Here is a 26,292-nt window from a genome sequence, read left to right on the forward strand (position 1 = left end):
ATCTGGTCTGAGATTCAGCAAACGTGGTACTGTTCTAGACTACTGAAGGTGGGGACCAGCTGAGCAGGAAAACACTAGTAGTTTGATGAGAGAGATAAGGACCCGGGAATGTTTTCCTAGCCTTCTTTCTTTGGCAGAGCTATTTTGGGGATGAAATGGAGGAATATTTTTGCAGTGGCAGGTGGATAGAGGGCGATGTTAGATTCTGTGGTCAGGCATTAAAAATTCTGCATTTAAAAAGTAGAATTTTGTGACTGGTACAGATTATTGCATGTGTTGGTTTGTAGAATTTATTCTACAGGGTCTTTTTTCACTTTTTTGCAAAATGTATTCTGGTTTGGTAAGCTTAGGGTGGAAGGCGGGAAGGACCATTATAGGACCCCCCCTTGTCCACTTGAATGTTTCAGCAACCCACCTGCTTTTCAGGAATACATCCAGCATCGCCCCATGCTTTCCAGCACACCTTGGCAGTTCTAAGGGGTAGAATCCCAGACAGCATTCAGGTGGTTGACATAACTGTGCTCAGGGTGAATAAAAATTAATGATTTTTTTTAAAAAAATAAAAATCAGATTTTTTTGATTTAAACCAGATTTTTTTGATTTAAATTGGATTTTTTTTAAACTAAAATGCTTTTGGAGGAAAAATCTTTCTGAAGATAGTTTTCTGTTTAAGTTACATTATAGTCCAAAGGCTATTCATCAGGAAATAAGGATTTGTCTTTAATTATGTAGCATGAGGCTTTATATTTATGCAATGTTTAAATTTTTTTGGTAAATGAATTCCATTAATCCATTCACAATGTCATGCTCTTCCAGAGGTTTCTGTAAGAATATTTGGGGCAGTTTTTCAAACGAGAAGCTATTATCACAGATGCTTGTTTTTGCAGTTCTCAAAAGTGTGAATTTGTGTCTGCAGAAATAACATGCCTTTTCTTCACAGGAAAAATGTTATAAAATAAACATACTGAGTTGAGGAAAAAACCTTAATCTCATTGTTCCTTTGCAAATTTATATACACAGAATCAACCCTACCTCTTCAATGCTAAGTTCCAATAGGTTCAATGAATAGATTGTTTGGAGTGGAATAGATCTGCACAAGTAGCTAAGTGTGAAGCAGTAAAAATGAAAGTGCAACCTTGTGAGCAGAATACTCCACAAGTCTTGGGATCTTTGTATAATAATTGTGCAGGTCAGTTGCATGTCTGTGCAACTCAGACTTGGGGCTAAGTGCTAAAGGCACTTCAGGGCTGGCAACCTCTTCTCAATCCCACTGGGTTCCAACAACTGCACTAACACTTAACTGTACAGAATAGGCACTTGAATGTAGAAGCAAATCCAAAGGGGTGGTGGTGGAAATAGTAACTGGGATCTGTAAGTCCTTGGCAAGACCTTGAAGTGCTTGCCAGTCAACTAATAAGAGTTCACTGGTTCCAGGCCCTTCTTCCCAGGGCTCGCCTGACATCGTCCAAACAATAAAGTCTCTACCTGGAACTTCAGTCCTGCATCAAGAATCCCTGAAGTTCTCTTCTCCAGTCCTTGGTTCCCCTTTTCCAGCTTTCCACCAGCCTGTTTCTCCTCGGCCTATTCTTCCTGCCAGCCTGTTCCAGCCTAGGCCCACCAACTGTATCTCTCCTCCTCCCTCTTCCCCTCTGGAAAAAGGAAGGCCAGCCTCTCCAGAGCCAGGGCTGCTGGGAGATAATAGCCCCTCTGAGATTCCATTACATTTGTGTGTATAGCCTGAGATTTATCACAATATTCTCTCGCTGGAGGAGAAAATCTATAATGGCAGCAGGCCGTAAAAGAGACCCAGTTTGGGAATATCTTAATGAAGTTCCTCTACCTATGGATAAGGCAGGCATGTGTGCAAAATGCAAACACTGCAGCAAAGAAATGCAAGGCCTGGTGGCCCAAATGAAACAATATCATAAGAAGTGATGTTTATGTAGAAAACCATGATTTAAATATAGTCTTACTAGTGATTTAAATCATGAAAATCTAGTCTTACTCACTAGTGATTTAAATCGATTTGATTTAAATCAAATCCACCCTGACTGTGCTTAAGTGAAAATGTGCACAACCTCAGCTTTTTATTGGGCTTTCATGGAAACCCCACTCTTTCCCCCTTCCCTTATTCTTCTCAGGCATGACCTGATGAAAAAATTCCAGTTGGAAACTAATTCCAGTTAGCTGTCGTGGACCACTGCAGATTCATAGATTAATGATGGTTAGTCTGTCCCCCCAAAAAACCCCAAGTTTCTAAACTGAATTGTAGATTTCTGAACTTCAAAAAAAAAAAAAAAAAAAAAAAAAACAACCGAGAAAGGTGAGATTCTTTTCTTGCATTCTTGTGGAATTGCAGCATTTCAGCCAGTACTGTTGAGGAGTAGAATCGGTGTAATACTGGATGCCCAAGTGAGTTTTGGTGGTCCCTTTGGTCCAAATGGAATGAAGCCCCCCCCAAGCCCACACCTCTCCTTCAGCTTTGTCCAAATATTCCCACTATATGATTTTTTTCCAATTTTCTAAACTAGTCAATTTACACAGCAATCTTCCACGGTGAACTCTAATTACATTTCTTATGCTGGGAGTCATAATTTTTGTTCAAGAAAACATATCTATGTTCTTATGTGTTTTGTTTATGATGCCAGGATGTAGTACACTAAATATCATTTATGCCTTGCTTTAGCATGGTGGTTTTTGCATGCTTTGTTAAGGGGCGAAATTAAAGGCTGTCATGGCTGGCCAGCATCTTTAAGCTCTAAAGGTGGTGCATGACTTAAAGCATGGGGAGGGCTGTGGCTCAGTGGTAGAGCATCTGCTTAGCATGCAGAAGGTTCCAAGTTCAATCCCCGGCATCTCCAATTAAAGGGACTAGGCAAGTAGGTGATGGGAAAGACCCCTGCCTGAGACCCTGGAGAGCAGCTGCCGGTCTGAGAAGACAATGCTGACTTTGATGGACCAAGGGTCTGATTCAGTATCAGGCAGCTTCATGTGTTCAACAGGATGCACAGTTAGGATTGGGGTGATGGGGCTAAACCAGGGGTGGGGAACCTTTCTTCTGCCAAGGGCCATTTGGATATTTATAATATCATTTGGGGGCCATAGAAAATTATCAACTTAAAAATTAGCCTGCTATATTTGGTCAAACATTTAGCCAGGAGGCACGACCGGAGACGGCTCCGAGTGTCTGCCACATAGAGCGACTCGCTTTTGAGCTCTGGTGTCCCCAGCTGGGCCCAAGAGATTCAGGCAGGGCAGCATCCTTCTGAGCTAGAGATCTACCAGGACCCATGAAGGGCCAAAAGATTTCGAGGGCCTTATGCAGCCCCCGGGCCTGACGTTCCCCACCCCTGAGCTAAACCATCCCTTCCTGATAGAGACTTCCCTCTATGGATCCTGTCCTGGTGGCTTTTTTCCCAAGCTTCTGTTGGGTGTGGGGAAGATGAACTGCAAAAGGTGGGGTTCATCCCTTGCAATATCCATGCCCCATTTCTGCTTTCAGTTGCAGGCCCCCCCCCAGGGGTTTAGGCAGACTTGGGTCACCTCCAGCTTGGCCCTACTTTGGAACATGGAACCCCCAGTTTTCACCCAATATAGCGTGTCTGGAGCATCTCTGCAGCATGTCCCAGAGCCGCCTTGGTTGTTTATGCCATCCTTTTTCGTTCGTGCAATGATACAAGCTGAGATCATCAGCCAGGTTTGTTGCTAGGGTTTCTGTTTGGCAGCTCCAGCCTGCAGTCTGTTTTGCTGGCTGGGCTGGAGGGTGTCCCCCCCCCCCATCCTCTGTTAACCAGCTGACACCTGCTGTAGCGAACGAACGTTCTCCCTCCCACAGGAATCTGGGGAATTGCGTCGTCAATGGGAGATTTTGCAGAGAGCTCAGGTGATGAGTCACTCTGGTCTGTTGTGTAGAATAACAATTCAGTGAGACCGTCGGGTGGGCTGGTCCCATCCTGCTACCGTTGTTTGTCTGTTGCTTCAGAAGCCCCAGTGGACTCCGTGGATCATAGCAAGCCAGTTGGAATAGATAAGATGCGTTCCAGACAGTGCAGCTCAAATTCATGCTTTGTTTGAGCCCAAAATTTACAAATGAACCATTAAAAAGAATAACACATTGGAACTAAAATGCCGCTCCAGGGATTAGTATATTTCTTGTAGTCCAAAAGTCCAGCTCGCTTTTAACTCCTCACTGGCATAATTTGGAGGGCCAGTCACATCTTCATATTGCTGCTCTGTTTGACATGAAAGTCCTGCGTAATTGAGTCTGAAATGCCATCTGGGGTGTGCTGGAACGGCCCCAATGATATGCAAGCAATGGTCCATTGGTCATCTAAGGCACCTAGGTGCCCAGTGATCATCCCGAGTCTCCACCTGACGAGAGGAGGAGTAGGAGTTGGTTTTTATATGCCAACTTTCTCTACCACTTAAGGAAGAATCAAACCGGCTTACAATCACCTTTCCTTCCCCTCTCCACAACAGGCACCTTTTGAGGTAGGTGGGGCTGCGAGAGCTCTAAGAGAGCTGTGACTAGCCCAAGGTCACCCAGTGGCTTCATGTGTAGGAGTAGGGAAACAAATGCAGTTCACCAAATTATCCTCCGCTGCTCATGTGGGGGAGTGGGGAATAAAACCCGGTTCTCCAGATCAGAGTCCACCACTCCAAACCACTGGTCTTAACCACTACACCATGCTGGCTCTCCACACTAACAACACTTTGTTTTCCTGCCCTGACCAACCCTCAGAGGAGTTTTCTTTTTCATTCTTCTCTTTTGGTATGCTGCCACCAATGGGCTGTTTTGGGAATTATCAGTCAAGAAGGCCAGTACTCGCAGCTTCCCTGCCATGTTACCCTTTTAAGGCTCCTCCTAGTCACCCAGTGACTGGTTACTATGGGGAGGGCTTACTTGTGCACTCTTGGGAAGTGATTTAGCAGCGGACCAGTTCACTTCCATTGGTGGTGCCTGTTTTAACTAGTGTGGTGGAGGTCCATGTAGTACAGAGAACTACTGCCAGCATTTAAAATGTGTATGTAAAGTGCCGTCAAGTCTCAGCCCACTTATGGCAACCCAGTAGGGTTTTCAGGGCAAGAGACTTAACAGAGGTGGTTTGCCTTTGCCTTCCTCTGCATAACAACCCTGGTATTCCTTGGTGGTCTCCCATCCAAATATTAACCAGGGCCAACCCCACTTAGCTTCTGAGGTCTAATGAGATCAGGCGAGCCTGGTCCATCCAGGTCAGGGCATTTAAAATAGTAGAGAACTTATTGAAAATAGGAGTCCACACACATACTCCCTGCACAGCAACAGCTTGATCAACAAAAAACAAAGGAAAGATGCACACATGAAATTCCTGTCCCTCACTCTATACATGCCCTAGGTGATCTTGTTCTAAGACAGGCTCTTTAATTTAGAAGTTACAGTTTGCTAAAAGCTTTCCATTACCTTGGCGTCTTCGTCTAGGTAGCCAGTTCTTTCTCAACTCCATGTAGCAATAGTGGCTGTCAAGATGGAGCACAGGTATGCAATCACCTTCCTCCTGATTGACTCAACCAAATGTGGACCCCTTTCCTTCTATGCCAAGGGAATTTTATCTTTTTTGGTTTTCCCACCCCCTTGTGAGACCAGGAATCCTTTCATGAAATCTCCAGGAAGATATTATCCAGCATCTCCAAGTCTCTTTTTCCACTTCCAAGTGTCAGATTCCAGCTGAGGTGTGAGCAATCCATTTCATTGTCTTCAGCCATGATAGCCATTAACATTTCCGAACCTTTGATAATTGGTAATTGGGTTCTGGTTGTGAGCAACTGACTCCTCTCCTCCTGCCTGCCTTTTGTTAGGAAAGAGAAAAACCTTTAAAAGTCATTAACCCCAAAATAATTGCCTCTTGTGTGAAGCATCGGAAGCCAGAAGCATCATGCCCCCATTTTGCCCTTCGGTATGTATCAAAGCAAGACCCATTTTTGGATACTTGTGTATTTATTTAATTTATACCCCGCCTCTCTCCAATGGGTACCCAAAGCGGCTTACACCATTCTCCTCTCCTCTGTTTTATCCTCATAACAACCTTGTGAGGTAAGTTAGGCTGAGAGTGTGCGACTAGCCCAAGGTCACCTAGCAGGCTTCCATGGCAGAGTGGGGATTCGAACCCGGGTCTTCCATATCGTAGGCTGACACTTAAGCCCTCGACCACACAGTCATGGCTGGAGCACAGGGGTCTCAAAAGCCATTGCAATGTCTGTCATCATGATCTTGGCTGCTTGTTCTGTGTTAAAATATGTGGCCTGGGCTGGGTTGCTGTTTGTGGTTCAGTACTGTTCAGAGGGTGCATGCTTTGCAACTGAGCTTGCTTGTACTAATGGTCAATTTAGCTGCCAAGATACTCCACAAGCGGTGCTAAAGACCACATGTCTTGTTTCCCGATTGAAAGCAACTGTTTGGGTGACAGAACTGTGGTGGAGAGGGAAGCTCCCTGCAGCCACAGAATTGAAAGGGCTTCCCACTTTGGATGATTTTTTAAAAATCCTATAAAAGGGCCAAGAATCTGCTCATACGGGGATTCCTCGTGAATTTGGATCATCAGTGTGATCTGCAACAGGAATCATCAGCTTCATTTTCAACATGTAGCTAAACTGGGTGGAACGTGTAGCGCTGTGATGTCATCCTGTCAAGTAGGCAGGGTGGATAAAAGTCAGTGATTCAATTTTTAAAAAATTTAAACAAGCTTTTTTTTTTAAAAATTGTATTTTTAAAAAATAATGCTTTTTGAGGAGAAATCGGTCTAAAGATCGTTTAAATAGCTTTCTATTTAAGATACATTACAGTCCAAAGGTTATTCATCAGGAAATAAGGGTTAGTTTTTAATTATGTAGCATGAGGCTGTATAGTCATGCAATGTTTAACATTTTTGGTAAATGAATTCCATTAATCCATTCATAATGTCATGCTCTTGCAGAAGTTTCTGTAAGATTATTTTGGGCAGTTTTTCTGTCTAGAAGAAATGATCACAGATGCTTCAAAACTGTGGATATGTATCTGCAGAGATCACATGCCTCTTCTTCATGGCAAAAAGTGTTATAAAATAAACATAGAGAGTTGAGAAAAAGACCTTAATCCCATTGTTCCTTTGCAAATCTACGTACATAGAATCAACCCCTTACCTCTTAAGTGCTACGTTTTCAAGAAGTTCAATGAATAGATTATTGTTAGGAGTGGAATAGATCTGCACAGGGAGCTAAGTGTGAGGAGGGAGGGGCAAGCAGTAAAAATGAAAGTGAAACTTTTTTGAGCAGAACACTCTACAAGTCTTGGGATCTTTGTGTGTATAGTCTGAGGTTTATCATATTATTGTCTCCTTGGAGGAGAAAACCTATAATGGCAGCAGGCAATAAAAGAAATCTAATTTGTGAATATTTTAATGAATTTCCTCTACCAATGGGTAAGGCAGGCATGCGTGCGAAATGCAAACACTGCAGCTAAGAAATGCAAGTTCGGGTGGCCAGAATGAAACTGGCGATAGTTCACCTCACAATAATTTTATAATTATCTATGTATTTCTCCTCTGAGGCTCGGGCATCTTGTAACTGTGGGTTATTGTCCACGCCCTATCTGGGGAGGCAGGACCAAATTAATTTCCTGCTGCCCCCTATCGGGACACTAACCCGCTGTACCTCAGTCTTTTGTCCTGCCTAGTGGGGAGAGCAGTGATTTTCACAGCTCTGTGAGTTAGGCTTAGAGGCTTGTTTGTGTCCTTTCCTTTAAACTTTTCCTCAACCTTCTTTCCAATTACCTCCCCACCCGACCCGACCTACCTGGTGTTTTTCTTTTCCCCGATCTTCCTGGTGTCGTCCTGAGCGTTGAATCGGGAAGAAGGGGGGGGGGGGGAAATGGCGGACGCCATTTTGAACAGAGAAGACGACCTTCTCTCGGAGAAGGATTACTCAGTGGGGCTGGTCCAATTCGCCCCGACCAACAGCGCGCCGTCCAAGGGCGCCGAGAACGGATCCACCCTGGCGACGGAGGAGAGCGGAGAGTCGCAGGAGGCTCGTGGAGTCGCTGCTCGGCCCAAGCAGAAAAAGGCGCGAAAAGCGGCGCCGACCCTTGCCGGCGCTAAACGCAGGAAGCGCAGCAGCGGAAAGTTCACCAGCGCAGCGAGAGCCAGCGGGAAAGCCCCGACTGTCTACTCGCGGATCCAGCCTTCCTCAACAGTAACTTCGCCCGCGACTTCAGAAAGGCAGCCTGCAGCGTCTATTCCCGCCTTTTCCTTGGGGCCTACAGGGGGCCACTTTATGCCTATGCAGCAGGCATCAGTCCATCAACCATTTTTTAACCCCTTTCCCACCTCAGGGGCGGCAACAGGGAGGTTTTTAACCGCAGATCAGGCTAACGACATGGTTAATATAGCCTTACAGAGGCAGTGGCAAGCCTTCCAGGCTTTTCAAATGCGCCTGCCTCAGTTCTCTGGCGGTTTTTCAGGATCCCCTCCTACCTTAGGCCCCGAATCACAGGGGGAAAAGGGCAGTTCATCCACCTCGGGGGGGGGCCATCCAGAGGGGAGACATCCGCTTCATGGCCCACTAAGGCCGCCAGAAAGGCACAGTCACAGCCGATTTCTCAATCTGGCTCTGACTCCCCTAGCCTTCAGGATACCCTTACCACTGACCAGGAGTCAGAAGGGGAAGAACGCGAGGAGGGGGAGTTCGACTCCGAGGACGAGACCCCGCATCCCGATGACCAACAGCCCAGGTTGTTCTCGGGAGAGGACTTCCAGGGTTTGTTGGCAAAAGCTATGATCGCCTTGGATCTTAATGAGGAACAGCAGTCCTCAGAGGAACCCAAATCAAAATTCAAAGAAGGAGTTAGGGAGTGCTTCCCCTGAAGGAGAACTCAAAGCAACCTAGTTCCTTTCCCAGAGTTTTTTATTAGGGCCCTCACAGATGAGTGGGATAACCCCTCCTCTAATAAGCAGGTCCCGGCCTACGTCAAAAAACATTATAGCCTGGCTCCTCACGCCATGCAGATGTTGAAGGTTCATGTAGTGGATGCTCCAGTGGCTGACCTTCAGACCCCTGGGTTGATTCCCGAAGATGGGGTGGGATCCATCCGTGACCAGTTGGACAGGAAGACTGATCACTTGGCAAGAAAGGCTCACGAGGCTTCGGCCCTAGCCACTCTCTCCATTTTTGCGAGGGATTCCTATTTATGGGTCAAAAAACTCCTACAATTGGTACCGACTGACAACCGCAGGGTAGTTGGGGGCTTGGAAAGAGTGCTTAGCACCATCACTCTTATGGCAGATGCCTCCCTGGACACAATGTCCTTCATGGCTAGGGCCATGGCTTCTACCACATCCATTAGAAGGGCCCTGTGGCTAAGGGCCTGGCCGGCCGATTTCAGATCTAAAACCATTCTCATGTCCTACCCCATTAAAGGGGGCCGGCTTTTCGGAGAAAAAATGAACGGGATTTTGATTGAAACTAGGGATAAGAAACATGTCCTCCCTAGGCAACTTCGGAAGGAGAATAGATTCTCTTCTTACCCGTCCTTTCGTTCATCCAAGGTCCCTCCCAGATACCGGGCAGACTACAGAAAGGGCTCCTGGAACCAGAGTAACTCATGGAACCAGAGTAGATCCTTTTGGAAAGGGGGGAAGTTCCAGAGACAAGGCCAGACTAGGTCTGACAAAGGGGATAAGTTCCCCAAAAACAACAATTCATAATTTCGCCTCACTGCTGGCAGTGGGGGGGAGACTTCAGGCTTTCAGTCACATATGGGCCAGATCCAACCCGGATTCGTGGGTATCCCAAATAATTTCTCAGGGATATCTCCTGGAGTTTTCTTCCCTGCCCCAGGATCATTTCCTTTCTTCCCCCTTACCCCTAAAGAAAGAGAAGAGGGCCAGAACCGCCACAGCAATTCAACACCTATTGCACATAGGAGCCGTGGAGAAGGTCCCCAACCCGGAGAGGGGATTGGGGATCTATTCCATCTTCTTCACGGTTCCGAATAAAAATGGGGACTGGAGGGCTATCCTCAATTTAAAGTACGTGAACAGGAGAATGAGGCGCAAACATTTCCGGATGGAAACGTTAAAATCCATCATAGAGTCCCTCCAGTCTCAGACTTTCATGACGGCGGTGGATTTGACGGAGGCCTTATCCATCCAGCCCACAGGAGGTTCCTTCGGTTCACCCATGGCATCAATCATTATCAATTCAGGGCCCTCCCCTTTGGGTTAGCCTCTGCCCCCCGGGTATTCACAAAGACCCTGGTGACTGTTATGGCCACCCTCAGACAGGAGTCTATCCAGGTACATCCGTACCTGGACGACATCCTGATCTGTGCACAATCCAGGGAACAATCCCGGACCCATACCAGCAGAGTAGTCCAGGTTCTTCAAGACCATGGGTATTTAGTGAACTTCGAGAAAAGTTCCCTCAGCCCCTCACAATCTGTGCGGATAGACTCTCGGAAAAATACTGTATCCTGTCCTGAGAGAGAGTGGAGAAAATTGTCAGTCGGGCAGCTTCGGCCGCCAGTTCCAAATCAGCCAGGCTAATGTCCCTAGCGAAACTTTTAGGGCACATGATTTCATGCATAGCAGTGGTGCCATGGGCCAGGTTCCACTTCAGACAATTACAGTGGCTCCTTCACCCATACCAAGGGGACATTGGGATGAAGAGGGACAGAATCATTCCCTTACCACTCAGGGTCCGCAAAAGCCTGCGATGGTGGGCATCCAGGGAGAATTTAACCAAACCCACACAGTACCTGCACGAGGATCCTCTCCAGCTCTTTACGGACACCAGTCTGGAAGAGTGGGGAGCCACCCTCAATGGGCAGATTGCCCAGGGACGCTGGTTTGCTCAGGAGTCGACCCATCACATCAACGTGGTGGAGCTAAGAGCTGTGAGACTGGCTCTTCTATTCTTCTCAGCGGACATTTGCAATCACCACGTCCTAGTCAGGACGGACAATACGACTACCAAGGCCCACCTGAACAAACGGGGGCACAAGGTCATCGACGTTACATCAGGAAGCAGTCAAAGTGTTCCTCTGGGCCCAGTTCAAGGCTCTGTCAATACGAGCGGAACACATAAAGGGCACTCTCAACGTGGAAGACTCCTTTCGTCTCATCACTCAAAAATTTGATCTTCCAGAGGTCGATTTGTTCGCCTCGTCAGACAATTCCAAACTTCCAAGATTCTTCTCGAGATACTTCCACCCAGACGCAGAGAGAATCGACGCTCTTCTCAGTCCTTGGCCAAGGACTCTTTTGTACGCCTTACCGCCTCTGCCAATTATTCCGAAAGTCCTTCGCAAGATCCAGACGGAAAAAGCCAATGTACTCCTAGTGGCCCCGTTTTGGCCTCGCCGTCCATGGTTCGTCACTCTACGAAGACTAGCAGTTCAAGAACCATGGAGAATTCCAACTCAGTGGGGGACTCTACGCCAAGGTCCTCTAGTCCATCCAGACCCCCACTGGTTCTGCTTGACCGTCTGGCACTTGAGAGGATGAGCCTGGTCAAACTGGGTTACCCTACAGAGGTCGTGAACACCATTCTTGAGGCGCGCAACCCGTCGCATATATTCCGCATCATGGAAAGTGTTTGTCAGATGAGCACGTAGAAAGAAGTTTGACCCTCTTCAACCAGGAGTCAACAACATCCTGGGGTTCTTACAGGAGGGAGTGAGACTAAACCTGGCAGTTTCCACTCTACGTAGACAGGTTGCGGCCATAGCTACAGTTGTTCCAATGGTGGATGGAGTGGCGTTATCCAAGCATCGGCATATCGTCTCCTTTCTGAAGGGAGTATCCCAGACTCGACCTCCTACTGTTCACCGGTTCCCTACCTGGAATCTTAACATCGTTCTTAAGGCCCTAATGAAGGAACCCTTCGAGCCCCTTCGGACAGTACCTCTAAGGGTCCTTAGGATGAAAGGCGGAGGTCATCTTGCCCACCCGGGCGAAGAGTCAAGACAACGTGCTATCGACCATACCTTCAGAAGACAGTCAATTTCAGACCTAATTCCAGTCCCATTTCCTGTCTGTTTGTCATGTTATAGGAATGTTCCTTCCTGTGTTCATTGGTTAAGGTTACATTTCGTTCTGTTATACCTCATTTTGTTCCTGTCTAAGAGCTAGGCAAGCCTGTGACTGAGGTACAGCGGGTTAGTGTCCCGATAGGGGGCAGCAGGAAATTAATTTGGTCCTGCCTCCCCAGATAGGGCGTGGACAATAACCCACAGTTACAAGATGCCCTCCGCCTCAGAAGAGAAGGAGCCCTCACGGTAAGTAGTCAAGGCTCCATTCTAATAGTATAGCCAAATCAGTATTTTTTTGACACAACTGTAAAACTAATCTGAGAAGTTAGTATTCTAAAAATGAAACCGTCATCTGGTTATAAATATTTATACTAGCAAGAATGAGTCTTTATGCAGAAAACCATGATTTAAGTATAGTCTTACTGACTAGTGATTTAAATTGATTTGATTTAAATGAGATCCACCCTGCCAATAGGTGATCCCTGATGGCTGGGATCAGTCAAGGAAGGGAGAAATGGCCGCTGAAGCAGAAGTAGTTGGGGAACGGGGTGGAGAATCAGCACGAAAAATTAGGATTAAGGGTTTGGGGCATAGATCATGATGGGTAGCCCTGAGTCTGTCTGCAGCAGTAGAAAAAAGCAAGAGTCCAGTTGCACCTTAAAGACTAACAAAATTTCTGGCAGGGTATGAGCTTTCGTGAGTCACAGCTCACTTCTTCAGATACCTTTGCTCAGGGTTCCTTTTTGCTTTGGGAATGAAAATGTAGCCTGGAGAACATGTTTAGCTAGTAGCAGGACTCCTTGATGGCCACGAATGTAAATAGATATGGTGATGTCATTTGAACTCTTCTGTACTTTAGACTTGTCAGCACTGGTGGTAGTGGTAGAAAGTGCCGTCAAGTTGCAGCCAGCCTACGTTGACTCCGTAGGGTTTTCGAGACGAGACGAATGGAGGTGGTTTGCCATTGTCTGTGCAGCAACGCTGTGCTTCCTTGTGGGTTGACCCTTCTTAGCTTCCAAGATCTGCCGAGATTGGGCTAGCCAGGGCCATCCAGGTTAGGGCTACTGATCCTAAAAGGAGCACGAGAAAGTTGTGTTCCTTTTCCTCCAGAGTAGCTGCAGTTTGGGGGGAGAAGGAAGTTGCAATTTGGGTGTGGGAAGTGACTACAAGAAAGGTGCTGCCACGGAAAACCTTCGGCTTGTCCTCTCTGTTCCCCATACGAAGAAGACAAAGCCAGCCCCTCGAAAATGGGTTTTCGTGGCTGTAGGCAAATTTGAACCGAGTTTCTCTTTGTTGCCTGGTGCAGATTTTTAAAATTATTTTTGCTTCCTTTTCCATAAAACATTTATGATGATTATTTTCTGTACCAAGTGTCTCAGCATCCAAAATGACTGTCACTGGAAGCTGGAAAGGTGATTAAAATTCCTAAGTAGCAGCAAGAATATTTTTGGAACTAAAATTAAATTCTAAGGCTGTTGACAATACACTTTTACTCTGTCTCGCTGTTGGAAGATCTGGTGACGGTCACTCCTTTAGATGACTTTTTGGAAGGCATTGGACAGATTCGTGGAGGGCAGAGCCTGCTCTGTCTATGGCTGTTAGCCATGACAGCTGAATGGCGTTTTCATGGTAAGAGGCTGTATACCTGATTTCCAGGTACTAAGACAAAACGGTGAGAGGGTGGCCATTGTAATCCCATGTGGTTGTGTGTTCCTAGGCTCATGTGGCTGTCCCCTGCTGGAAACAGGAAACAGAAGTATTCTCCTGCAAGACTGCACTTGCACAGCATCTTGCATGCAAAGCAGCTACATGCGCTTAGTTTCTATACCAAAGATCCACAGCCCTTGCAAATACTCTGCGCCGGGCATGTTCACTGACCATGCATAGCTACTTTGCCTGGGTTCTGGCAGCACAGGTTGAACAAGAAGATGAGATCGTGCGAAGTTAAATCAAGCCTCAGTCGGCCTAGCGAGGCGGTTTGGTCTCAAAGTAGTAAGGAATGTTATGAGTGGGGTATCATTTGCTTCAGTTGAAAAGAGACATGTGGTTCCTCCCCCCCCCCATTCTTAATCTTCGGTGGTTGTATTTTTAACCCAGAGCAGTAGTGCTTTCTAAACCTCATGACGCTTCCTCAGATTGGAACCGTAACGAGGCAATTGACTAATAAACCCTGCGAAACAAACAACCTTGGTGGAATTGGCAGCGTTTCCTGAGGAGAAGCTACTGCAGAAAACCTTCAGGATAAAAATGTTCATCCTTCTGAAATCTTGCTGGATTTTTTTATTTAATAGAAGAAGAAGAGTTGGTTTTTATATGCTGATTTTCTCTACCATTTAAGGAAGAATCAAACCGGCTTATGATCACCTTCCGTTCCCCTCCCCACAACAGGCAACCTGGGAGGTAGGTGGGGCTCAGAGAGCTGTGACTAGCCCAAGGTCACCCAGCTGGCTTCATGTATAGGAGTGGGGAAACAAATCCAGTTCACCAGATTAGAGTCCACCGTTCTTAACCACTACGCCATGTTGTGTGGTACCCTTCTCTATAGAAGAGTTAACTTAGCTGTCCTCTCCCCCTCCCTTCTTGTATTTGGAATTCTGTGCCAAAAGATTCCAAATTCCAGGTCTGGAATAAATTGGTAGAAAACCTTGAGACCATGGAGAGCCATGAGCTAGTAGACCACCAGTAGAATCTCCCAACAGCCTGTCTGACTGCATAAGGCAGTTTTGTACATTCACATTTGTGTGTCCAGCATCGGGGTCCCCAACCTTTTTGATCCCGTGGGCACATTTGGAATTCTGACATAGCCTGGTGGGTGCAGCCACAGAATGGTTTCCATGAGATGGCGGCCCCAGGAGGCGGAGCCAGCCACAATATGGCTGCTGCAGTTTACCTTCAGTCGCACCGTGAAAATCCTTGCGCCGTAGTGGCAGCTGCTTCCGGTGCAACATTACAAAAAATCTGCACAGCCAATCAAATCTCCAGTGGTCATTCAAAAGCCCTGCTGGGCAAAATCCCCACCTGGTCCATCCCGCTTTTTAAAAACACTTGGCAGGAACCCGGAAATGTGTCAGCAGGCATTCAGCCACTCACAGGCACCACATTGGGGACCCCTGGCCTAACATTCCGGTGATGACTTTGCACATGTGAATCCACCGTCACAGATCGAAATGTCATGGCTGAAATGATGTGGACAGCTCACATCCCGTGCAGTGAACTCCGATGTGATGCTGGTGGAAGGTGAGACTTAGTGCATTTGTTGAGTTGTTGAGCGAAGGCCTGCAGTTTATGGCAGTTGAACCCAAAGTGTGCCTCTAAAGAAAATGAAACCTTTAGGCATGGCTTGACAAATCCCAGGAACACCAGGTGTCGTGGCGCCTAGAAATTTCATTAGGGTGCCTAGTATTTTCAGCAATTTTGCATTTCTTCATGGAATTACAAAGGGGGTGGATCCAGTGAATCCCTTTGGTGAAAAAGCGAGGCAGGGGTCTCCTTAGAACACAAAAAAGGCTATGCTGGGAATTATGGGACCTGGGTGGACAAAAGCCACGAGCAGTGGAGGGTGTAATGGGCAAGATTGAGCAGAAATGCTGGCTGGACCCATCCCAAAGCTTATTTATCAGTTTTCTTCAGAATGTTTTGTTGTATGACATTAAAAATAAGTGCACTGAAGTTCTTGCTGATTGTTTATGTGTAAACTTCACACCATTCAAGGGTTTCAGATGAATTCAGATATCCAGTTGTTATCCATGCTAGCTCCAATATTCAGTTAAATCAGTGGTTCCCAACCTTTTTTTGACCAGGAACCACTAGGACTTTTTTGTTCGGTGCAGGGACCCCAAGGTTCAAAATAAAAATTCAGAGAATTTGAAAATAAACTTTAATCATAACTGTTAGTTAAACATTAAACTTAGAATAATATTTGAATATATTTTTATAATAGAGAACTTTTAATTGAAAATATTAATTTATTATGGGTTTATAACTTTTTTTCGCGGACCTTAATTTAGTTCTCGCGGACCCCTGGGGGTCCGCGGACCCCCGGTTGGGAACCAGTGAGTTAAATGGAGCTTCTTAAAGCAGTAACGTAATTATGAGAAATTGGGGAGGTTAGACTAGGGTTGGAGGGTAGCTTTTTGTTGGGGTGATAACAATCAAATATATATTCTACCCTGTATTTATTTATATACTATGACACTTTTATCATATCTTTAATAAAATTAAGAGAGAGTGCAAAGAGCTTTAGGTTTTGCTGTTGCAGTAATCAGAAGATTTGGTCATTAAAGCATGAAACCCTGAAGGCTGAAAAGCAGGGTGGATAAAAATCAATGTTTTTTTTAAACAAAAGAAATCAGATTTTAAAAACTGAAATCAGATTTTTTATTTAAATCAAATTTTTTAAAATAAAATGCTTTTTGAGGAAAAATCTATCTAAAGATACGTTTTTATTTAAGATACTTTATAGTCAAAAGTTTATCATGAAATAAGGATTAGTTTTTAATTATGTAGCATGAGGCTAGATGCAGTGTTTAATTTTTTGGGTAAATGAATCAATCCATTTGCACATTCTCCTAATTTTATTAAAACTATGATAAAACTGTTGTAGTACATAAATAAATATGGGGTCGAATATAAATATGGTTGTTATCACCCCAACAAAAAGCTACCTTCTAACCCTAGTCTAAGCTCCCCAAATTCTCATAATTCCTTTATTGCTTTAAGAAGCTCCATTTAACTGTGTTTGGGGGCTGTAGAAACTTCATGGATTATAAACCCACATGTCAGTTATTAGTAATGCTAAGTTGTATATTTTCAGTTCTGCAGCGAGGCTTTCTATTACTAGTTCTTTGTCCGCTTCTTGCTCTGAATGTTGACACAGTTTGGCTCTTTAATTGTAAAATGTTGCCAACCCATGTTGAGTTACAAGATCCAGCAGCAGTTTAGCAATGTGAGCGCCTGGGTGACTCATGCCTCAAGTTGAAAGTAGGCACTGTGCATAAGAAAGAGTTCATGTTTATTTGTTTACATTTTTGCAAAAACGTTCTACGCTTGCTTTCCCTGGGCAGATACTTGCACGTACAAAACAATTCCTTGGCCACACATTTTTAGGTGTCTGTGCAAGGATGACTTTTTCTTGTGGAACTATTGCACATCGTATCAATCCTGTCTGTAGCTGTAGCTGTTGAGCTTGCATCCCCCTCTTTCAATTGCCACGGGCATGTGGTGGGATGCTTGCAGGCGAGTTACATCCAGTAGCTGTGTGTGTGTGTGTGTTAAGTGCCATCAAGTCGCTTCCAACTCATGGCGGTCCTATGAATCAGTGACCTCCAAAACGTTCTATCGTTAACAGCCTTGCTGAGGTCTTGCCAACTGAGGGCTGTGGCTTCCTTTATGGAGTCAGTCCATCTCTGGTTGGGTCTTCCTCTCTTCCTGTCAGCTCCAACTTTTCCTAGCAGGATTGTCTTTTCCAGTGACTCTTGTCGTCTCATGTGACCAAAGTACGACAACTGCAGTTTAGTTATTTTAGCTTCTAGGACAGTTCAGGCTTGATTTAGTCTAGAACCCCCTTTTTTGGTGGTATCTTTAACACTCTCTTCCAATACCACGTTTCAAAGGAAACTACTTTCTTCCTGTCAGCTTTCTTCATTCTCCAGCTTTCATACCCATACACAGTAACAGGGAATACTGTGGCATTTATTAACTTGCAGCTAGGTAAGTGTAAATTATCAGGTCTCATTTTGGACCCTGAAACTTGACTTGCTTTTCTTGAGGCTGCTATTGATGTGCTGTGTTTCCTTTGAGAACATAAGAAGAGCAATGCTGGATCAGACCAACAGCCCCTCTAGTCCCGCCTTCTGTTCACACAGTGGCCAACCGGCAGCCTCTACGAAGCCCACAGACAGGAAAACCCCAACAGCATCACCTTGGCTGCGTTCCCCAGCAATTTCTACAAAGAGGCACACTGCCTCTGGTACAGGAGGGAATAGATATCCATCATGATTAGTAGCCATTGATAGCCCCATCCTCTGTGAATTTGTCCATTCCCCTTCCAAAGCCTTCCAAGGTGGCAGCCATGACCACATTCTGTGGTAGCAGGTTCCACAAATTAATTATATGCTGTGTGAATAAGTACACATGAACACATGAAACCTCCTTATACTGAATCAGACCCTTGGTCCATCAAAGTCAGTATTGTCTACTCAGACCAGCAGCGGCTCTCCAGGGTCTCAGGCTGAGGTCTTTCACATCACCTACTTGACTAGTCCCTTTAACTGGAGATGCTGGGGATTGAACCTGGGATGGGACCTTCTGCATGCCAAGCAGATGCTCTACCACTGAGCCACAGGCCCCCCCCCCCAGTACTTACTTGTGTCTGTCCTGAATCACCTACCCTTCAGCTTCTGTGGATGACCCCAGGTTCTGGTTTTATAAGCGAAGGAGAAAAACTTCTCCCTTTCCACTCTCCCCACCAGACATAATTTTATAGATTTTTATCATGTCTTTCTTTAACTTTTTTTTCTAGGCGTAACAGCCCTAAGCATTTTAACCGTTCTCCAAAGGGCGGTTGCTCTAGACCCCTGATGATTTTGGTTGCTCTTTTCTGAACCCTTTCAAGCTCTACAATATCCTTTTTCAGGTGAGGTGACCAGAACTGAATACAATATTCCAGGCATGGTCTCACCATAGATTTGTATAAGGACAGTACAATAAGTGGCAGTTTTATTCTCTATTCCTGTTCTCATTATGGCCAACATGGAATTTGCCTCTCTTTTTTTTTGTAGCCACACACTGGGTCAACATTTTTATTAAGTTATCCACTACCACCCTGAGGTCCCTTTCTTGGTCTGTTGCTGCCAGCTCAGATCCTGTCAGTGTATACATGAAGTTGGCATTATTTCTCCCAGTATGCATCACTTTACACTTGCTCACATTGAATCTCATTTGCCATTTTAATACCTTTGAGGGCATCATCATCTGGAAAGAGTGTGCATGTAGGCTGATCTGGATTTATTGTATTTTATTTTTTAGGATTATTAAAAATATATTTGCTTTAATTAAAAATACATAAAAATTTCAGAAATGTAATAAATACCAGATGAAAGAGAAAGTTATAACATTTTGATGGTTTGTTAAAAAGTAAGTGTCTTCACATACTTTGTTATTGTGAAGATGCAATGAACGCTGTTTGCCTCTCAAATTTATTCACACATTTATTCACATAATTCATACAATCTGTGTAGCTCCTATGACAAGAAGTAAATTTCGTCATCAAAGCCACTCTCCAAACTTGAATAAACCAAATCAAGAACAAGGAAGAGTCTGCTCTTTTCCAGCAAGTTAGTGTGGCAATTTCAGCCACCAATTTGAAATCAGGCCCATCAGTGACATTTTAAAGATAACAATTTGATTTTGGGGGCGGGGTAGTGTGATATAATAACCCGTCACCTCATAAATCAAATCGAGAACCTGATGCCAGAATAAGATGAAACACTAGGCCGAGACCTGCATATACAACATAGATATTGTGGGTTTGTTGTGTTTTTGCCTGTTGGTGTTTTGCAAGCCACCTTTGGAGGAAAGGCAAGTTATAAATGTTTTAACATGTGCCATAAACAAGGCTGGCCTAAGGTGGTTTAGTGCCTGGGGCAGAAACCCAAACTGCATCTCTCTTCCTGCTACCTCAGGTGGGGCATCCCCTCCCAGGGAGTTCTCTTGTGCCTTACTGAAAATGTATGGTGGTGGGTGGGCTTTGCAGAAGGTCCCAGTGATTTGCTTTCCTATTTCTGGCAACAAGCTGGTGCAGCACACTGCCTAATGACCAGTTTGGAGGCTGCAGCTAGGGCAGGAGGCTGTGGTTTTCAGGAGCATGTGACCCCGATATTACAGCAATTACACTGGCTAGGCTCCCGAGCCTAATTCAAGGTGTTGGTTTTGACCTTTAAAGACCTGCATGGCTCGGGACCAGGGTATCTGAAAGACTGTCTTCTCCCATATATATGTTCCTGCTTGGGAATTCAGATCACAGGGAGAGGCCCTCCTGACTGTCCCACCAATCAAAGAACTTGTTTGTTGGGTTGGCACACAAGGCAGGGCCTCTTCAGTGGCAGCCCCATGATTGTGGACCAACCTCCCCAGGGAGTTGTGCCTGCCCCCTCACTGTCAATATTTAGGAGGCAGCTAAAGATGGTTTTTTTAGGACCATGTTGTGGCCCTGAGTAGTAATTTTTAAAATGTATTTTATGTGTTTTATCTATGTTTGTAAGCCTTGAGCTCCATAAGGAAGAAAGTTGGCCAATAAATGTTTTAAATAAATACATAAGAGAATGGGCTTTGTTGAAACCTCATAATGTCCTGCACATTCTTCTGCTGATGCTCCGATTGATCATTTGTGGCTACTTGCATTCAAATCTTCTTCCCTCTCAGCCATAGCTATGTGCCTTGGGAGAAACCCCGTGGTTCTTTCTTTTCCTCCTCTCATTTCCAAATGGTGCCTCTCCTCTCACTAACTAACAATCCACAGGATGTTCTCTTGTGCAAATTGTATTCTTTTAGGTTTTTTGTCTGCCGTCTCTCTCTTTTTTCAGCCAAAAAAGAACGAGCTATGCATTTCTCACCCGCTGCTTTTCTCCATATTTGCACAGGCAGATCAGGAGCGGCGCAAAGAAATTTCCTTACTAGATGACAGTTCATCGCAATGTCCGATCGTTTGGGGCAAATAACCAAGGGAAAGGATGGGAAAAGCAAGTACTCGACTCTCAGCCTGTTTGATAAGTATAAAGGAAAGTCAGTAGAAGCTATCAGAACTACAGGTAAGGGGGTACAGTGAACATGGGGGTGGGGGCTGTGGTGGGAGATGGGGATTTTGAAATCCATTTGGAGGCCGTGGACAAAGATCCCCTTTGGGCCCCTCCTACATTCAGAAGAATACACACAAAATGCTTGATAAAGACAGATATGTTGGTCAGTGGTAATACTTTACCCCACTTCTGGGGGTCCTGGAAATTTTTTTGCCGTTAGTCCTCTTGATAGCTGTGCTGGAGCAGCAGGCCAGATATTTAGGGAGAGCTGTAGCTCAGTGGTAGAGCATCTGCTTGGCATGCAGAAGGTCACAGGTTCATTCCCCAGCATCTCCAGTTAAATGGATCAAGTAGCAGGTGACGTGAAAGACCTTCAGATATAATTACCATACCCTGACTTGGAGAGCTGCTGTCAGTCTCAGTAGACAATACTGACCTTGATGGACCAAGGGTCTGATTCAGTATAAGGCAGCTTCCTGTGTTCAGACTGGGGAGAAAGGTCCTAGCTCAGCCCTCTCACTGTTATGCTACTTTTCTTTTGTTGCCAAGGAGCTTTTCATGCAAACGAGCATTAAAAATGTTATGTTCCATTTGAAAGAGCACACAGTCTATTCTACCATCTCGGGCGCAGTTCACAAGTTCAAGAAACTCAGCTGGCCATAAGAGGGCAGAGATCGGGCACAGTGGGCCTGCACAACTTCACATAATAGTTGGTGGATCCTAACTTTGAATGTTCCTTTGTGTAAGAACTCCATGTGAACAGAAAGCTGGCATACGTGGAAAGGTTCTGCCACCCTCTTTTCTTTGTATGCTGTGCTTTTTTTCTATTTGCAGGCAGCTTTTCACATCCTAAACATTATTTATTTATCTATTTATTTAGTTTGTTCATACCCCCACCTTTCTCTCTGGCGGGGACTCAAGATGGCTTGACAACCAAAAAAGTGGGGGGGACTCAACCAGAAAAGTGCAGGGAACCTAAGAGTTGAGCTGGAAACGAAAAATTCTTATAAAGTAATATATTTATTTGGTTTACACAATAAAATGGATTAAAACACTGGCCTGGAATGCACTTTACAAGGTATTATATCAGAAATTTATAAACCTTAAAAGAGGGGAGAAAGGAAAGCCAAATTAATATGACAGATATAATTACCATACTCCCAATTTTTAACAGAATTTTAAAGAATTTTTTAAAGAAACCATATATACCTTATATTCTGTGTGGCTAGGTTTATAAATTTCTGATATAATACTTAGTAAAGTGCATTTCTGTATGTGTTTTTAATAATCATGTTTTGTATAATTTGTGTGTGTGTGTGTACACCAAATAAATATATAAGAATTTTTAGTTTCCAGCTGTGGCTCAGTGGTAGAGCATCTGCTTGGTATGCAGAAGGTTCCCTTAGACTCAAGGTGGTTCACATAATTCTCCTCTCTTCCATTTTATCCTCACAACAACCATCCTGTGAGGTTGGTTAGGCTGAGAGTGTGCGATTGGCCCAAGGTCACCCAAGTCAGAGGGAATAACTCAGACCTATGGGAATGTATTTACAAGGAAGATGCTCTAATTGATAGCCATCTAGTTGCCCAAATGAAATCAGACCTGTGGTATAAAAAGATCATTTTAGAATTTCTTATCTGATAAATATAACAGCTTATAGTCTTAGAGCAGCTCTCACATCACTGCGACTTCAAACTATGCCCACGGAGCTTCTTGCTGGTTGTTTTTCGAAAAAACCCTGGGCTCAACATATCTGTGTATGTGGTAGCTCAGCGGAAAATCTATCACATTACATCCTGGCCTGCCCTCTTTACATCAAACCTCGGAATAAGTTCCTGGTAAATATTATTTCTGCTGTACCCTCATTATCTGATGCCAACAAACTGATTTCTTGGTTTCTGATATCGACCCTTTTGTTGCCCGAAAAATAGCACTTTACGGCCTAGCGGCAGGAAAATTAGGGCAAAGAAAACCACTTAATGAGCAAAGGAGCCGAATTGGTGTATTTTAATCTTATGCCTTTTAAGGGATTTTATATTTTAAGTTGTTGTAATATTGTCTAGATTGTAAAGGCTTATGGCCATGCACAATAATTGTGACTGACTGATTTAGCTTACATGTGAGCACAATCAATTGTTCTGAATCAAAAAGGCATACTTTTAAATGGTGCTTTATAACAGGAACCATCTCAGAGAGGCAGGCCTTACTGTGAGAGAAATGGAATGCCTCTTCTGGCATGGTGCTTGTGTATGTCTGTGTGTCTATCAATAATCTGTTGCCTGATTAACTGAGGACACCTTTTAATTTGATCAGAAGTTGTAGAACTAGTGCTTTTTTTCTTTAAAAGAGAACCACGAAATTTTGAAGCTTTCTTGGCAGGTTTTCTTGTGACTAAACCTTTTTTGTGGGTGATGTTGGTTTGGAAAAGGCAGTTTATATATGCTCACTGGAATTTTGAGCATCTAAGAAAGTGTTGTTTGCGATGCCGTGTTTCATGCTTAGATTGTGTTATGTTCAGAACAGGAATGACTAAATTGTGCACCCTCAAAGAGTTGTGAGTGTGCTGTGGGAAATGAACAGATTAAATAAGCATTTCTGTGAACCTAAAGTATCCATCCACAGCATAGGCTGTCTTCCTTCTACCTCTAGGCATGATTTTTCTGTTCTGGTACTGTCTCTTCATCTTTGGTCTTCTGTGCAGGCATACGTTGGGATTGCCCATGAGCAGGTCTGTCGCGGAGAGATCTTTTCTCGCTTAAAAATTCTACTAGGGAGCGGCCAATCCTCCACCGGAGCTGTTGCAACTGTTCTCCCGCCTAAACAGCCATATGGCCTGGGGGAGCGATGCTTCCTTCCCTGAGATCCTTCTTCGCCACCGACGGAGTAGTTTCCTCCTATCATTTGTTTCTTAAAGTTCTTCCTCAGTGTCTTTCCTTGCTTTTCTTCAAAGGCTTGGATTAACATGCAACAAACAGTCTGTGAACTTTGCCCTTTTACTGGGCACTTCCTTGGGCTCTCCCTTGCGTTCTGCAGAGCAGATTTTCTGTCGACCCCCATCCCCCATTTTGGGCGACTGTTACGACTTCACAGTACGGATCAGAAAGGGCTTTTTAAGAAGTGCTCCCAATGCCGGGCCAAAATGACTCGGACTGATGACCATAGTTTCTGTCTACTTTGTTGGGGTGAAGGCCACAGTGTTAACATGTGTAAGGCTTCTCACCAGATTACACCTAAAGCCAGTAGCAATAGAGTGTCGAAACTAACGGTTGTCCTTTGAGAAAAGGCTTTGCTGTCTTCTGATTCAGATACTAAAGCTGTGCCAGTGCCAGAAAAACCTCCCAAACCACCCTCCGCCAGTCTGCCCCGCCAGTTCTGAGGCTGGAACCACAGCAGGCTCGGACACAATCATACTCCCTGTTGGTTCCGAGGAGCTCGTTGGAGCCTCTGGTGAAAAAATCCAAAATAAACATGAAGCACAAAGAGAGCATTAATTCAGCTCCGAAGGATCACCAATCTTACTCAGTTCTGGCTTCAGACGTGCTTCCTGAACTGGAGGAGACACCTTTACCAACTCCAAGGAGTCCCTCCATTCGGTCTTTCTCTCCAAGAGATTCCTCAAGAGCCTACTAAACTCCTATCCTCCAAGACCTGTGCTCTTATATCACATTGGTCTCCTTCACTGGTCCTTAACTCGACTAATGTCATGAACACATGAAGCTGCCTTATACTGAATCAGACCTTTAGTCCATCAAAGTCAATATTGTCTAAGGCCGGCAATAGCTCTCCAGAGTTTCAGGCAGAGGTCTTCCACATCACCTGCTTGCCTTGTCCTTTTAACTGGAGATGCCGGGGATTGAACCTGAGACCTTCTGCATGCCAAGCAGATTTTTTACCACTGAGATGCTCTACCACTGAGCCACAGCCCCTCTCCATTTCTGCTATGTGAGTGAGTGAACTGGCAGCTCTAAGGGTAGCCCCCCCCTTCCTGAAAATATTTGATGAAAGGGTCGTTTTAAGACTGAGTCTCCAATTTTTACCCAAGGTGGTATTGAAATTCTACCTAACACAAAAGATCATTTTACCTGTTTTCTTTCTTGCCTCTACTTCAGATGCAGAACGTAAACCCCATAGTTTAGATCTGAGAAGGGCTTTATCGTTTTATTTGAATAGAACACAGTCCTTTAGAGAAGATAATGTATTGTCTATTCAGGTCCCTCCAAAGGAAAGAAGACTTCGTCACAAACTCTCTGACGATGGATTGTGTCCGCAATAAAGTGTTGTTACACTCCAGTAGGCTTACCCGGGTCTTTGGTAGTACGTGCACATTCTATGAGAGTACAGGCGTCTTCTGCTGGCCTTCTCAGAGGTGTTCCAATTCAGAGTTTTGCAGATCTTCGACTGACACTTTTCTTTAAATATTGCACCTTGGACCTGCATGCCAGGAGAGAGACATCAGTTGGAAAAGCAGTACTCCAATCTTTGTTCCAGCAAGATAGATGCAAGAGCTCTTCCCACCTCTTCAGCCTAGCTTGCTAGAATCCCAGTGTGGGACTGCAGGGAAGACCAAAGATGAAAATAGGGTTGCACTTACCTATAACTGGTGTTCCTCAAGCGTCTTCCGAGTAGGCACGCATTCCCTCACTTCTGCCCCGCTGCAAGCTCTCATTTCCACGACTATTGCTTGCGGTGCCTCAGGCAGAACTGAGGGAAAGAGGCTTTGCTCCCTCGGCCCATGTGACCGTTTCAGCGGGAAACGGACGCAATGGCTCCAGGAGAGGATTAGGTGCCCCCATAGTGGAATTTTTAAGCGGCAGACCTGCTCATGCGCAGTCCCATGCCTGCCTGCACAGGAGACACTCGATGAACACCAGTTACAGGTAAATGCAACCCTTTTTTTTCTGTCACCCTTAATTTGGGTGGGTGGGGGGAAGAGATAATTCTAATACATCTCTGCATATTAAATTCGACAGTGTAACCATTCTCAAAGCACAACTGCTTGCCCTTAGACAAGGGATCTCCTTGTGTCTCTGCATAAGTCCCTGCTCTGAGCATACCTCTCCAACTGGGAGGTGCACTCATAATAGTGGGGCATGAAGAAGCATGGTGGTTTTCTCTGAGGGTAGATAATTTTGGTTTAGATATTCAGAGTAAAACTTGGAGGCACATTTTATTCTTACACCTGAAAATATATATTCCAAATTAAGCTTATCCAGAGTTTTGAAAGCATTGATTTAAGAGATCTGGAAAAGCTGTAAACGAGGTGAAAAGGAGCCTAGGTAGTTGAGCTAGGCATTAGAGTTTGAGCCTGAAAGATTAATGGGAATTGCAGACTTGGAAGAGAGAGCGCTGGAGCTATAAGCTTGCAAATGAGCCTCAGTATTACCAGCTGCTAGTTTTAAAAAAATGGTTTGCGGCGGAACAGAAGTCAAGCAAGTTATATTTTCAGAGCTGAATGT

General features: G+C 44.8%; 1 protein-coding gene across 1 annotated transcript in view; it reads left to right on the plus strand.

Annotated features, from left to right (window-relative positions):
- The window catches only part of PRRC2B (proline rich coiled-coil 2B), a 100,656-nt gene that overhangs the window by 14,934 nt on the left and 59,430 nt on the right, over nucleotides 1–26,292 (plus strand). Inside the window, exon 2 of the mRNA XM_056860347.1 lies at nucleotides 20,680–20,847. Coding sequence (XP_056716325.1) covers nucleotides 20,733–20,847 — 115 coding nt within the window. The 5' untranslated portion in view covers nucleotides 20,680–20,732. The remainder of the gene's footprint in view (nucleotides 1–20,679; nucleotides 20,848–26,292) is intronic.

Source organism: Euleptes europaea, chromosome 14 (genome assembly GCF_029931775.1).
Source record: "Euleptes europaea isolate rEulEur1 chromosome 14, rEulEur1.hap1, whole genome shotgun sequence".
Classification (NCBI taxonomy): Eukaryota; Metazoa; Chordata; class Lepidosauria; order Squamata; family Sphaerodactylidae; genus Euleptes; species Euleptes europaea.